We start from the raw sequence: 16,103 nt of genomic DNA, 5'->3' as shown, positions 1-16,103 counted from the left end.
GGGGGAGGAAAAGAGCAGTAATCTCTTATCCCTGTGCCAGGGAGATAACAATCAGAGCATGGTCAGGTGAGGGCCTCCCTGAGGCCACTAGTGCTGAGTCAAAGGAGAGATTGAATTCTGCTGTCAAATTGTGCACTTAAACTGCTGATTGAGCAGTCTCTTTAGCAAGGGGGTGACAGGGAGGGGAATAATACATGTGAAACTGAAAAAAAAATACAAAGCATTTGGATAACTGTGGCATTTTCCTGAAATGCTGGACTAGTCATAGTTGCTGGTGGGTATACCAGGTGACTCTTTCCCTAGTTATTTTCATTTCTGTACCACGGTGCATAGCAGAACTAGTGAAGGGGCTGGGCAAAAAATGATGACAAAAGCTGGAGATCTGGGCTCTGGCCCTGAGATGTCACAGGGTGTTCCCCTGGAGAATGCAGTAGTGTATATTTTTATATCATCTCAGAATTTTGAGCTAAAAAGAGGCCTTTAGTAACATTTTTCGCAGTGAGGATGATACCTCATATTAACATAGAGCTTTAAGGTTTACAAAGCACTTTCCTCCCAAAACCCTGTGAAGTTAGTGGTCCATATTGTTGTATTCCTTCCATTTTTACAAATGAGTGAAGTGAAGCCTAGAAAGGCTAAGTGACTTGCCTTCATCATGCTTCATTAAGCATCATACATTTACTAAGTAGCTGAGGAAGAGTCAGTTTGAACCCTGATCCTACCGACTATAAGTCCATTCCTCTGGCCTCTACACAAAGCTGCCTCTGAATCCAAATCCAGTGAACTTGCCTGCTACTGTAGCTGTGGGATTCAGAGGAATCTTTTATAATTTTCTCTTGATAGTATAAGAAGAGCATTTTAGTGGGATCTTTTGGTGATCTCTATACACTATCTAGGAAGGGTGAAGGAGAGAGTACTGAAATCCTCCAAAGCAAGCCTCACACCATTCCTACCTAGGAAGGAGTTCATTGGTCAAAAAACAATGGCTGTAATTGGACAAAAGAAAGCCTCTGAAGAGACAAGAGTTGACTTACAGTTGTTTATCTTGATGAGTCATTATATACATCAAAGAACTATGGAACATGATGTGATGAAAATTCATCACAGTCTTCAGAGAGGTTAACTAGGAGTTGCACAAGGATTTGTACAATAATGTGCTTGTAAGGTTTTAGAGACCATCATTCTGTGTCTTGTACCAAGTAGAGATGATATGACTAGTTTTTTGATAGGATTTTATGAAAAATGATTTCTCCCTTGAAAGAATCACCATCTCTACTTCTTATACTGATTAGTCCAATAGCCTCTCCCCATGGAAGCTCAAGCCAACATCCATATTGTCTCTTGAGGCAATACTTCTAGTCATCTTGTTTCTTGAAAGTTATGGAAGAATTATACCTCCCCTCATTTGCAATTTGGTTGAATTTTTGCAGATTATCATCAGAGACCTGTCCCCTAGACAATTTAGGACATCAACCTACCCAAAGTGTCTGGATCAACCATCCAGCCACAGATGCCTGAAGTGACTGAGATCAGATGGGGACCCACTGGATCGAACAAGTATCTCTGTTTCTGTTCAGTGACAAAAACAAATAGACCAGAGAAAGCTCTCCTGAAAGCATCAGGTCAGCCTTTTTAAAGCTGTCAAGGCTCCTATCTGATGATCCCAGCAAGAGAGGAGTTGCATGTCATTATGTTCAATTAATAATGCGATTATTTATATTGACAAAGAACCTCTGTTTCCCTTCATAAATATCTCTCCATCAAGGACCATAGCCTTGGTAGTAGAACATTCACCCTTCATTGAAATGTCTTCAAAGAGGATTAAGAAAACAAACAACTATCAGGACAGACATAGTGCGAGCGTTTAACTTTTGTACCTCAAGAATCCAGAGGGATCAGCGTAGAGAAGACTAGAATCAGGGAATCTTGGAGTTGGAATAGGCTTTGACGGTCAAGAGTATGGCTTCCTGCTACCCTCCCTGACAAGAAGTCATCCAAATTCTGCTTGAATATGTCCAATGGCAGGAATTTCCCTACCCCAGAAAACATATTAGAAATTCTTTAAACTGAGCCGAGATCTGCCTCCCTGTCACTTCCATCCATCGGTGTTGGTTCTTCATTCTGCAGTCGCAAAGATTAAGTAGGTTTCCTTTTCTACAGGAGAGAGCTGCAAATATTTGAAGAGGCTTGTTGTTGTTGTTGATGTTGTGGTTGTGGTTGTTGTGGTTGTTTGTCCTTTGTTCTTGAAGAGGACCATTTGAAGAGGCACAAGTTTGGCAATCCCCCTCATGTGAAGACAGGTGATGAGATCACAGCAAACAAGCTAGAAGGGCCTGGGGGCTGTCTATCCTAACTTGCTTGTTTTATGAAAAAAGCAACAGGAGAAGTTAAATGACTTTGTAGCTAGGTCAGAGAGGCAACTGGGTAGAGCAGTGGGTAGAGCCTGAACCTAGAGTCAGGAAGATCTGAATTTGAATCCTGATTCAAATACTTACTAGCTTTGTGACCCTAGACAAGTCATTTCATGTCTTTCTGCCTCAGTTTTCTCGTCTGTAAAGAAGGGATAATAATAGCACCTACCTCCTGGAGTTGTGAGGATAAGATGAGATATTTACAAAGCACCTTATAGACCTTAAAGTGCCATCAAAATGGTAGCTATTTTTGCCCAAGTTCGCACAGGTAGCAAGTGGTAAATCTGGAATTCAAATTTGGGTGGCTTGACACCAAATCCCTTACTCTTTTTAGAAATATTTCTATTTGGAGAGCTACAGAGAGTTTGTTTTTTGGTTTTGGTTTTTTTTTCCCTGTGATACCTACCTCACAGCCTTTTACACAGTGAATCAGAGATGGGTGAGGATACCACTTGAGTCCAGCGGTGCAGACAACTCTCTGAAGGCAAAGGGGGAGAGAGAGAGAGACACACACAAGAGAATTCAGATGAGGTACCCTTCTGTGTGACTGGACCATTTTCAATCCCCTGACTTTCTCTTGGACTCTCCAAGGCATAGTCTCCCTCCTGGCATTTACTTGATGCATTAGCCCAGACACTTGCAATAACAAAAATCTTAAGATTAAACTAATATTTGTGGTTCACTCAATGTGTCATAATTCTATATTTCACTCACAAAAGTGAGGGCAGCCCAGGAGAGAGAGAAAGAGAGATTTTTTTGTTTTCTTTTTTGTTTTGTTTTGTTTTCCCCCAAGGCTTAGACACTAAGTAATAGAGAAACAGAATCAGAAATATTTTCCAAGAGGTCCTGTATCATTGCCCAACAAGTTTACCTCAATGTGCTAATTGGTTTGGAGTTAAGGAAAAAGTAATAGTAGTAGTATAGTAGTAGTAGTAGTAGTAGCAACAACATGTGCGTGTATGTGTGTGTGTTCCAGCTGTAGGAGGGCATATGTGTGTACATATGTACATATCTATACACATATGTGAACAGATACATACCAACACATGTGAAGACACAGACGCATGTGAATATGTGTGTGTATATATCTATATGTACATATGTATGTGTGCGTGTATGTGTATTTGACAGGTACCTGAACCCAGGCCTTCCTATTTCTGAAGTCAGCTCTATCCACTATGCTACACTGCCTTCAACGGCTAGTATCTTGCCCTCTCAGATTATCTTCCATTTACTCTGTACATATCTTGTATGTATATGTACCTAGTTATGGTCTCTCCTATTAGAATGTAAGTTCCTTGAGTTCAGGGACTATTTGTATCCTTGTATTTCCAGAGTTTAGTGGTGCCTGGTACATACTGAGCACTTAATAAATGCTTGTTGACTGACTGATTCAGAGTTTCCTAAATTATAAATTAAATGTCACAGATTTAATCCCTATCACCTGTTTTCTGTTTATTATTACCATCATTGCCAATATATTCTGTTCTCACTACACCCCACATAAACAAAAAAGAAAAAAAAATTAGCAAAACCAACCAAAGCATCTACCAAATCTGACATTACATGCAGTGTTCTATACTGAGTGCATCACCTTAAAGGAGGTTATTAATAATAAGAAAACGCCAACTTTTCTAAGGTGAATTAGTGGAAAGTATACTGAAATTGGAATTTTCAAGTTAAATTCTAATCCAAGATCTTCCATTTCCTATCTGTGTCACTTTAGGCAAGCCTCATAATCTCTCTAGGCCCCAGTTTCCTTATCAGTAAAATGAGGGGGTTGGATTCAATGACCTCTGAGGAGCCTCCCAGCCCTAAATCTATGACCCTACAAATCACTAATCTCTGGGCCCCAATTGTAAAATGATGAGGTTGAACTAAAGTTCTAAGAACTAAGGTTCCTTGTACCTTTAAATTCTATTTCTCAAGTTGTCATGGTAAAATCAACAACCTAGGACCTCTCCTCTTTTTCTGACTCTCTTCATTCCCATGACTCCAACTCAGTCCTTCTTCCTCTAAATCAAAAGGTGTTGGGGGAAATTGCCTACTTTCACTCTTATAGAAAACAATCAGTAGACATTAATCACATTTCAGGACTAGTGCTTGTAGGGGCTAGAAGGGGGCATTTGCTAATAGTTCAAGACTTCAAAAACACAGGGATTAATATCAAGTGGGGACTTGATGGTCCCTGCCCCTCCCCCTGTTTATTTGAGGGCTAATTTAATCCGTCTGCAAGAGAACTCCAGTGTGTTTTTACAGTTTCTGTCATTTGAGGTTTACCTGACGTGGGTTCAGAAAAAGGACTTTTATACTATCTACATGCAGCTGTTTATCTTTCCGACACTCTTGGATTTTCCACTATTACTCAGGCTCCCTGTGCCCCACCTGTCTCACTACAGGGCCTGTCTGTGTGCAGGGGGAAAACGGGAAAAGGGACAGATGGAGAAAGGGTGGGGAGTTAAGAAGGGTAAGGCAGCAGGGCTGTTTATCCCACAAGCAAGGGAGACCGCAGAGCAGGCCCCTCAAACGTCAGCTAGTCAGCTAGTCAGCTACGCTTCTGGTGCTGTAGACAGACATCTGGAATACCACCAGAGGCAGTGAGAACACTTCTGTTTATTGCCCTAGGCATTACAGGAGGAGAGAACACCTCACCCATGCCCCCTCTCCTGTGAACTGTCCCCCAACACTTTTAATTTATTACTTGAAAACAAACGTGTGGAAGAAGCTGAACCAAAGGAAGCAGATAATGCAGGGGAGGTCAAGAGCCAAGGAAAACTGGGTCCCAGGTTGAAGCCAGGGAAATTGAGGGACATGGAGAGAGAAAGATAACTGAGCTGGAAGGAAGGAGACCCAGGTTCTAGTTTCAGTTCTGTCATTAATTCACTGTCTGCCATATATCTTTTAATATGTTTATGTCTAGTCTCTCCCATTGAACTGTAGGTTTCTTGAGGACAGGAACCATGTCTTATATAGCCTTCCCACACTCTCTAGCAGAGATAACATCATAGGTGTTCAATAAACATTTATTGAATGACTTGTTGAATAAAGGAATGAATGAGTAAAGCTATTTCTAATGCCAGAATGCATGGGCATTTTCATTTCTTGAGGCAAGAAAACCCTATTTTAGCTTGTCTCACAGATATTAAGACCATTGGTACAACAAACTTATATGAAACTGAAAAACAGAACACATTGCTTGAGAGTCAGGGCAGGCTTGGTGACTTCTAATCTGCTAAATCAAATTACGAAAGCAATCCAGATACTGAACACTGGAGTCGCCTTTAAAATACAATTATGAAATACTAAGTTAAAGCTAGAAGGGATATTAGAACATGGTACATGAGAACATAGAATATCCAGACTACAAGGGACCTTAGAAGAAAACATATTAGACTATAGATTATAACTCATTAGAGTGGGAAGGGACCATCAACTCTATTTAGTCCAGCTTCCTCATTTTACAGATGAGAAAACTGAGGCCCATGGAAGTTGTGACCAATGAATCTGCAGCCCAGAGAAATGAACTAACTTGCCTAAGCTTACACAGCCAACTAGAACCTGGGTTTTCCTGGGTTAGTCTTTTCCCCACAATATCCATACCCATAAACCCTATCTCACCTTGAGAACTGTGCCAACTCAAAGCAACTGGAGAGAAATTCATTTCCTAATTTGCCATTATGCTCCATGTTCTGAAATTCCAGCCTCATCCTCTAGTAGTGGAATAACAACTTGGCCCTGCGATATTCTAAGGAACATTTTGGACTGGAAATGGCCCCAATTCTATATTCTCACAACAGGGGAGGCAAGGGCATAGTACAGACCCATATTTTCCACTGTATTCCTGGAAATCATCAATCTCCTCTCTCACCCTCCTCCCCCCACCCCCTTTTCTACCACTTTTTTTTTCTTCCTTCTGGCTAATGAGGCCCCCAGGGACTCATGGAGGTCTAAAACTCGTTACAACTCCCTGTGAACACTGGTATCAATAAAGGAGGGCAGGCCCTGAGAACTGGGTGGGGGCTGGGGTAGAGGGGGTAAAACTTAAGGCTTTCAAAACCTTGGTTTTATTTTGTTCTAAAATTACAACAAATCTCTTTAATTCCTAGAGCTTCAAAAGGGGCCCATTTGGTAGAGATAAGGGCTGGGGAGGGGGAGGGCAGGATTTCCAAGGAAGCTGACACAGGCCTGGCCTGGTCAGTAACATAATCAGAGTCTGGTGTGAAGGAGGCACTCATGGGACAGGGAAGTTGTTGTTCCATTCTGGGGGGTGGGGGCAGAGGCTACTTCAGGAAATGCTGCCTGTACATGTACTCAGTGCAGACGTACATCCATGCATGTGTGTGTATCCGTGTGTATACACAAACATATGAGGTAAGGGGAGTGGAGACGCACAAAGACACATAAGCTTTCAGGTACATGGGGTGATGAGAATGAGAAGAGGCTCAGTGAATGAATGCCCTAGCTTTGGAGTACAGTAATGAGGAGCTATGTGTTTGTCTGGGAATTTACGTGTGTTTGCTTCATATGATGACAGAAGAGAAATGGCCAGGAGGGGGAGAGAGAGAAAGGGTAAAGAAGGAAGTCAATTGGGGGGGGGGGGGAGAATGAGACTGAGAGAGAGAGGGGAAAAGAGGAGCATTAGAGAGCAGAGGGGGAAAAATGCCTAGGACAGTAGATGATGTGCTGAGTAAGGCATCTGAATTAGTCACCTCAGCTTGTTTGAGAAATGGGACACCTTCTGTATCGGGTTTTCTGTCTATCCACAAGGAGAATCTGCATTGGGCAGAGAGCAGTTCCCATGCCAAAGGCTCACACCCTCACTTTAAAGCCAGAAAAAAAGTGAGAATGAATGAGAATGTGAAACCATAGGCCCCCATGCCCCACTCCATTTCCTTATTGCAGAGTTAGAAGGCAAAGGCCTAAATCCCATGGCCCCCTCCTGCAGTTCTCTAGCCCAGATCCCTATAGATACAAGCTTAGAGCTTGGAGGGAGGGATAGTGGTAGATGAGCAGCCTCATCTCAGCTCTTGGGTCTGGATTGAGTTACTTAGGGGTGGGAATACTTGGAAACTCCAAAGTTGAATCTTTTAAAAGGGCAGAGGCAGAAGCCCTTTTCCCTAGATATTCTCTTATTCAGGGACTATATCAAATCAGTAGATATTCACTACTCTGTGCCCAGCCCAATATTATGTACTGGGAAAGATGTTATATTTTTTTTAATGTAGAAAGACTTTTGCCTTCTAGAAGTTTATAGAGAACCAGAGAATATAAGAGCTGAATGACACTTAGGCTAGACCTTAGAACACAAAATGTTCAAACACAGAATGCTAGGGTTGGGAGAAACTTCAGAAAATAGAAGGTTTGATCATAGAATGTTAGGGCTGGAAGGGAATTTAGAACATAGACTGTTAGAATATCAAGCACAGAATGTGAGATCTGGAAAGAACAAAAGTTATTTAATCCAAACCCTTCATCAGAGAAGGGAAGAGCACAGATTAGACTCCAGGGCTCCCAGGCCAGTGCACTTTATAGCAAACACCAAGCCATCTCACCAGGTAGCCCCACATAATTTTTCACTTTACTCTTCTGCTCAAAGAGCTAAGCTCCTCCAGGGCTGGCCTTCTGCTAATGAACCCAGGAAGCCAAGGGGTGGAGAAGGTTAGAAACTGATAGTCACTCACCTCCACTCGAGTAGGGTTCATCCAGTGGGGGATGTCCCGTATGGTCATGTTGATGGGCAGAATGATGGACTCACTGTTGTGATCCAGGCAGGAGGTGGCACACTCTGCTCCTGAGCAGCCGGCCGGGCACAAGAAGGGAGAAGAAACAAAGAGAGGAGCAGGTTAGGTCTCCTGCCATCTCATCAGTCATCATAAGAACACACATAGGCTCCCCTTTCTTTCTGGCAGCACAATTCCTGTGGTGAGCCACAACAGGGCCCTTTACCACTCCATGGGGAGATGAACCTTATGGCTCCACCCCACAAGGGTTCTGACCACCACGCCCACAGCATGAGCATGCTGATCAAAGACACTTTTCTTGTGGGATCTCCAAGTAGTACAAATGGGCTTCTGTATGAACTGAATACCCCTAGGGGAACAAGGTAGATGGGGGGAGGGAAGTGGCACACTGTCTCCCACAGAGCAATGGGAGGAAAACTCTTGCCCTTCCCTTGAGGAAGGCCAGTACTTCCCTCTCCGTCACGGGATCACAAAATCTGAGCTGGAAGGAACTTTAAAGGAAATGAAAAACACTCATACAGCACTTTAAGGTTTGCCAAGAACTTTGCAAATATGATCTCATTTTAGCTGCTTAAGAGCCCTAGAATATAGGTGTTATTATCATCCCCATTTTACAGATGAGGAAACTGAAGCAGACACTGAGGTTAAGTGACTTGACCAGGGTCACACAGCTAGGGAATGTCTGAGGTAGGATTGAACCTTAGGTTCTTCTAAATTCAACACTCTATCCACTGTACCATCTAGCTGCTTCTAGGCTAACCCATCCCTGATTTGAATCGCTTCTACAATACCCCTAGCAAGGGGTCATCCAGACTTGGTTTGAAGATCTCTAGTAGGGGAAAAACTCATCCCAAGGCAGTCCATTATACTTTTGGACAGATCTAATTGTTGAGGAGTTGTTGTTTTATCTTTACATTGAATCAAAATGTTAATCAAATTTGATTGATTGATTGTAATCTCATTAGGGGAGCGAGGTGGCACAGTGGATAGAGCACCGGGTTTGTAGTCAGGAAGACTCATCTTCATGAATTCAAATCCAGCCCAGACACTTACTAGTTGTAGTGATCAAGTCACTTAACCCTGTTTGTCTCAGTACCCTCATCTGTAAAATGAACTGGAGAAGGAAATGGCAAATGACTCTGGTATCTTTGCCAAGAAAACTCCAAATGGGGTCATGAAGAGTTGGACACGACTGAACAACAACAACAACAAATCTGCCTTTTTGTCACTTCCACTGGTAAGCAGTTTTACCCTTCTGGAGCCAAGCAGAATAAGTCTAATCCTTCTTCCTCAGGACAGCCCTGTAAAAGCTTCAAGTCATTTATCATGTCTACACTATATTTTCTCTTCTCTATACTACTCATGTCCAGTTCCTTCAACTCATTCTTACGTAGAATGATTTTTCAGTCTTCTCATCCCTAACATCGAACCTATATGTCCTAGGGAATGATCCTCCATGGTGGACAAAGTATCATGGAATCAAGAACTGACAAAACCCTTTGGAAGATTATCTAGTCTGTCTTTCTGTCCTAGGGACACAATCACACCCAAGAGGGATGACACATGATGTTTTTAAATACCTACCTCAATTGCTCATTCAAATGTTTGACATTTCTCATTATGAGGAAATCAATCCCCCTCCATTTATAACCTAAGTTGATTCTATGTTGATCTACTCTCTGAAGAGGGGGTGAGGGAAAGCTGCTTATCAGCTTCCATAGAAGATCCCATTAAATTTGTGTAGATAGGGTTTAAAGTACAGAGAGGAAAGAGAATTCTTTCCACTGTGACTCTTTCCAGTGGATTGTACAATGTAAGAGCTAGAAGGGGCCTTATGCCAGAAAACGTAAGAACTGAAAAAGACCTCGTAAAGTTAGGTAGTTCAAGTCCCTCACTTTATAGAAAAGTGATAGAGAGATTCACCCAGGGTTATACAATCAACTAGCAATAGGGACAGGATTAGACGCAGGCCTTAGGACTCTGCCTGTGTTACTCTTTCTAGTAATATTGACTAACATATATTCCTCTAAATATAACAAAGCCCAGATAGTCTCTACATTGTTGGCAGGCTGGAAAGGGTTAAACAAAAAAAAACAAAAAAGGAGAATAGCTCCTCTCTGTGGGATGTTTATTTTGTAGGTGCTTCCAGGTAAGAAGGCCCTCTCTGGTCTGCGATGTGTTGTGTTGTGGTATGGTGTGTGTGTGTGTGTGTGTGTGTGTGTGTGTGTGTGTGTTGTGATTTGGCTTTGAGAGGTAATGTGATATAGTAGAAGAAAGCACTGACTAGGAGTCAGAGATTCTGGTTTTAAGTCTAGTTGTGTGAAAGAGCCCTGAGAGAGCCTCTGTGCCTCAGTTTCCTCATCTGTAAAATGAGTTGTTATTGTTGTTCAGTTGTTTTTCAGTTGTGTCCAATACTTCATGACCCTGTTTGGAGTTTTCTTGGCAAAGATACTAAAGTGGTTTACCATTTCCTTCTCCAGCTCATTCTACAGATGAGGAAACTGAGGCAAACAGGGTTAAGTGACTTGCCTAAGGTCACACAGCTAGAGGCCAAATTTGAACTCAAGTCTTCTTGAGTTCAGGCCTGGCACTTTATCCTCTGTGCCACCTAGTTGCCTATAAAGTGAGTAGGTTATACTAAATGGTTTCCAAAATCTCATCCAACTCATACCATTTATGGATTTATAAACTGAGAATATGAACTTAAGACCTTGCGTCTGACTGAACAGGGACTGGAAAAAAATGGAAGAGAAGGTAGAAAATAGAGAAAGAAACAGAAGGCAGTGGGGCAGAAAAGGAGAGAGGGTTAGAAACAAGTAAGAGAGTAGTGTCACAAGTGAAATGAGAGAAGAGACAAAAAAGGAGAGTCAAAAAGAAGGATCTTAAGAAAATAAAAAGGAAAACGTATTTCAGGCATAAACCATTCAGTGTTTGTGCCTTGTTAAGATCCCGTTCTGGGGGAGATTTTCCAAGGCAGACAGATTCCTGAGATGAGAATTAGGGGGTTGCGACTTCTGTTCTCTTGAAAAAGAGGCAACCTCTTAGAGGTAAACAAAGGTCATCTTATCTCAAGGGTAAAAAGCATTGTCAAATTAGATGTGATACCAGCTCTGTGCCTGCAGATATATTTATATGCATTTTCTCTCCCTCCAACTCCCCTTGCCTCCCCTCTCTTGCCTCCCCTCCTCCCATCCCAGTTAGCTATTTCTGCTTAAGGAACAGGTCTGCATTGTTTTGATATATGAGTAGTAATTGGCATCATTACAGAGTGGTGATCTCATCCAGGTTCCTGCCTCTCCTCCCCTAGAGAATGAACGGCAGCAGTTTTCTGATGACTTACGACAGTTTTGAAATTCACTGGAGCCTCAATATTACTCCGCCTCCTGCCCCAAGGGGCCATGCTGTGGGGCCTTCTCCTGCTTGAGGATGGCTTGTAATGAGGTGCCCTGGGTCCTTTAGGAAATGCCTCTCTCTTGGACTCTTGGATGGGGTCCAAGGTGACCTTAGATCAGATTCGCCCTGCACCAGGCACCAAAGAGCTCTTTGGCAAATAGATTTGAGCTGAGGGTTTCAGATCCATAAGAAGCAGGTCCAAGGCCAAGGGAAAGAGTGTTGGGCAGGAGGAGAAATGAGGCTAGTGACTGGCTTTCTCTGCCTCCTGCTTCTCAAGTTTTTAGATCATAAAAAAATTTCTTGGGTAGGGGAAGGGGGTGGGAAGGGGCAGTTTAAAAAAAAACTGAAATGTTGAACATCATGCAAATATTTTTCTTTTCTTTCTTTGAGAAAGAAAATGCCAAACAGGGCAAGAAACTATGTTATGATGATGAATATCATAACAACAACTACTCATATTTCTAGAGCTTTTGAATACGTACAAAATATTTTCTTCACAAAATGCCTGTGAGGAAGACAGTGTGACCATTGTTGTTGTTGTTGCAGTCATTTTAGTCATGGCCCCATTTGGGGTTTTCTTGGCAAAGATACCAGAGTGGTTTGCCATTTGCTTTTCCAGCTCATTTTATATATGAGGAAACTAAGGCAAACAGGGTTATGTATCTCGCCCAGGGTCACCCAGGTAGTAAGTGTCTGAGGCCAGATTTGAACTCAGGAAGGTGAGTCTTCCTGACTTCAGGCCCAGCATTCTATTCACTGTGCCACCTAGCTGCCCAGTGTGAGCATTATTCCCCCTTCTTTCTTACCCCTACTTTCCCTTTTTATAGATAATGAAACTGAGGCTCAGATCAAGTAAGAGTCAGTGATGGGGAGTTCGAATCTACCCGCCCACAAGGTTCTGGGAGGGTGGGAGATGTCCTAAGTTAGAGTGTATTCCACGTCCCTGCAAGCTTGTATATTTGCTTTATCCAAATTAAAAGTACTTCCTCTTCTCCAAGTTTTTCATCATCCTTAATTAGTGACTCTACTCTTCATTGCCAATACACAGACAGGTATGACTTCACTGAATTCAAGCAGAGGCTGGAGAGCTGCCTGTCAGGGATGCTGAATCCTGTCCTGGGTGGCAAGTTAGATTAGATCATCCCAAAGTTCCCTTCTATAACCTAAGATTCTATATTTCTGTTCTCCAAGACCCAAAGGTTTGGAGGTTTGAGGTTGGCAAGGCAGTTTTCTCACATCAGCCTTGAGAGATAGGTGATGCAAATACTATTTTCCTTTTACAAACAAGGAAATACACTAAGAGAGGTTTAAGTGACTTGCTGAAGATCATTCAGCAAGTGGCTAAAGTAGGGACCAGAGTGCAGACCTTTCAACTCTGATTCCCGTATTACTTAACTTTGATTCGTTTACATAGGACTTTATTCTGGGTCTTTAAACATTATCAGGAAAAAAATGTAGAAATATGGAGTCTGAGAAGGCATATACTTAGAAGGAATTACAAATATTGGAAAGACTTCAAATGAGAAGCTTTCTAAGACAAAGTGATCCTTTGGATCACTTTGGATGACGGGCATTCAAAGGTGTGTCCTGAGGTGCACCAGGTTGGAACTATGCTCCTCAAGTACTGGGCTTAATCCCACCAGGGTATGCCACCAACACCACCATCCCTATCCCATCTCTATTTCACGTGACCAATCCCGCTGGGGGAGGGTTTCCATACATGTCCATAGCACCACCACCACCCCTCCACCTCATACCTATTTCATAGCCACCGGAACACTGCAACTTGAGGTTGCTGTTGAGTTGATCAGGTAGGGAACACTGGCCATGCATTTCTTTGCAGACGTGAAATGACCCACTCCAAGTGCCATCTTTTCGGCAATGAATCACATTGCTTCCACGACCCTGGGAGACAGAGTGCAAACAATCAATCAACACATTTTCATTAGGCATCTACTAAATGCCAGATGCTACACTAGGTTATGGGGATACGGAGGCAGGAACAAAACAGTCCCTGCCTTCATGGAGCATTTCTATAGTGCTTACTATGTGCCAGGCACTGCACTAAGCGTCTTTTTTTTCTTTTAACAAATACTATCTCATTTGATATTCACAACAACTCTGAGGTAGGTGTTCTTGCCATCCCCATTTTACAACTGAGGAAACTGAGGCAAGCAGAGGGTAAACAACTTGTCCAGGGTTAGTTGGAGGTCAGATTTGAACTCGAATCAACCTGTATCTCAGCCCATCACTCTATAGACTGGGCCACCAGGGAAGGGGAAGATAACAAAGTTTAGATAAAACTTAACTGGTGTCTTCAAGGAGCATAGGTTCTAATAGAAAAAAGGAGGGTTCAGTTATCCCCTTCATTTTTCACACAGGCTACTCTCTTTATAGAAATCCAAATAAACTTTCTGGGAGTTACTTTGAATGCTTCTTAGCCCATCTCCTAGTACACAATTATTATTTTTTCCACAAATATAATTGCCTGGATTTGTAATAACAGTTTCTCTTTGTATAATGCCTTTTACACTGATCAAACCAACAACCCAGTCAACCCCTTGGGATTTCCTAAGAAGGCAAGGGAAGTTTGCCTTGTTTTACACAAGTTGAGGGTGGGAATGGGGGCAAAGGGGAAGTGGGTCCCTGAAAAATTAAATGAGCAACCATGGCCATCTCCATCCCCAACAAACTGCTTCTTATTCATTAAACCTCTCTGATCCAATTTCCTACTTTGGAGAAGATTATCCTACCTTGTCTACCTCCTATGGTTGGACATGGACAACAAAAAGCTTAGCTGGTTAATTAAAATATTTATTTAGTACCTACTGTATACAGAGAATAATTAAGTATAGAAAGAAAGTAAAAATGAAAGAGACAGTAGGAAGAACATGAAAGTAACAAAGAGTTGAGACTTCCAAGAGATGTAGATGCCTTCTTCCCCTTAATGAATGGGAAATTCAGCATAGTTAGATACCTAATAATTTCCTTAGACTGTTTTAAAAGGGTGATCAGAGTTCAGTTATAGGTTTTAAATTAAACTGTGTAATAAAGCTGTAACCAAGGTGAAGAAAGAAACAACGGTATGACCTAACTTGGCATCTAATGTCAGAGGAGGTGAGCTTTTCCTCCTTGGCAATCTTCAGGCAGAAGCTAGAAAACCACTTGGCAGGGATGTGATAGTGGCTATTCCTTCATATGTGGGTTGGACTCAATGACCACTGAGGTCTCTTCCTCTGTGATTCTGTGACTTGAATTAGGTTGGGAAGCATCATGCCCAACCTATGCCAGGGGAACCATACTTCATCTCAAGTCTGTTCTGCTGGCTGCATGAAACCATTTTATTGTATGAATCTTCCCAGGATGAACATGGTGGAAAAGCAGAAACATTGGTGACATATAGGAGCCATAATAATAGCTGACATTTGTATATTGCTTTAATGTTTGGAAGGTATTTTATATAAATCATCTTATTTGAGGTGGCACAGTGGATAGAGCACTAACCCATAGTCAGGAGTACTCAAATTCAAATCCAGCCTTAAATATGTACTAACTGTGGGACTCTGGGCAAGTCACTTAATCCTGTTTGCCTTAGTTCCTCATCTGTAAAATGAGCTGGAAAAGGAAATGGCAAACCACTCTAATATCTTTGCCAAGAAAACCCCAAATGGGATCATGGAGAGTCAGGCATGACCAGAACAATACAACAACAACAATCTTATTTGATTCTCACAATTCTATAAGAAATACTATACCATGGTGCCCCATAGAACTGCAGGCTACTTGCGTGGACTATAGGATTACAACATTGACCTGCAAGCAGGATTATAGAACTAGCTAGTTGTATGAATGTGGATGGACAAGTCATGGGCATGTCTGGGCTTCTGTTTCCTCATCTGTAAAATGGGGACAGTAATAATTATACTACCCAGATCACAGTGTTATTGTAAGGAAAGATTTTGTAAACTTTAAATGTCTTATAAGAGTGACTAGTAGCCATAAAAGTAAAATTAGGGTATTGAATTTGACCTCTTTTCAGCTCCAACATTTTATGATTATGATTCTATGATTATAAAACAGCTGAGAGGAAACAGGATTTGAGAGAGAAGGGGGCCTCTTGCTCTAACTCCCACAGGCCAACAGGAGAAGGTCCAGGAAGTATGGTCACTCGGCAGTATTACTAGTCGAAATGTGTCTGGCATTGGAGCATAGGGTGGCCTTCCTAAACACACAGCTGCAGGGAACTTCATGGCGTTGAATCCCAAAGGTTCTGTGTGAACTCATGTCGGTTTATATGGGTTCACGAGGGTTCTCTCCTTATAAGCTTTGTAGCTCAGACATTAGCAAACCCCAGACTCTCACTGACCCCAAGTCCCCAAGATTCTCCTGGTTTCTCTCAGAAACCAAAAATCGTCCCCAATTTTCCTGGAAACTTGGCTCAGGTTTACCCTGAGTTTGGCCCACAGACCTTAAAAGGTTTGCAGACCTCAGCATAATATGGGACAAAGCTGGCCCTGAAATCAAATTTGCAGCAGAGAGACTAAACCCTAACTTGGAT

The 16,103-nt window shown here is 42.2% G+C and overlaps 1 protein-coding gene across 1 annotated transcript in view; it reads right to left on the bottom strand.

Moving 5' to 3' along the window:
- Nucleotides 1-16,103, bottom strand: part of LOC114046873 (pappalysin-1-like) — a 280,259-nt gene that overhangs the window by 18,220 nt on the left and 245,936 nt on the right. Inside the window, exons 18-20 of the mRNA XM_027867456.1 lie at nt 13,303-13,450; nt 8,093-8,202; nt 2,818-2,889 (exon numbers count right to left, since the gene is read on the bottom strand). Coding sequence (XP_027723257.1) covers nt 2,818-2,889; nt 8,093-8,202; nt 13,303-13,450 — 330 coding nt within the window. The remainder of the gene's footprint in view (nt 1-2,817; nt 2,890-8,092; nt 8,203-13,302; nt 13,451-16,103) is intronic.

The sequence above is a fragment of the Vombatus ursinus genome, unplaced genomic scaffold (genome assembly GCF_900497805.2).
Source record: "Vombatus ursinus unplaced genomic scaffold, bare-nosed wombat genome assembly UNPS02014786.1, whole genome shotgun sequence".
In the NCBI taxonomy this organism is placed as follows: domain Eukaryota; kingdom Metazoa; phylum Chordata; class Mammalia; order Diprotodontia; family Vombatidae; genus Vombatus; species Vombatus ursinus.
Note: the sequence above shows the minus strand (reverse complement) of the source record. Positions and strands in the feature narration are given on the sequence as shown.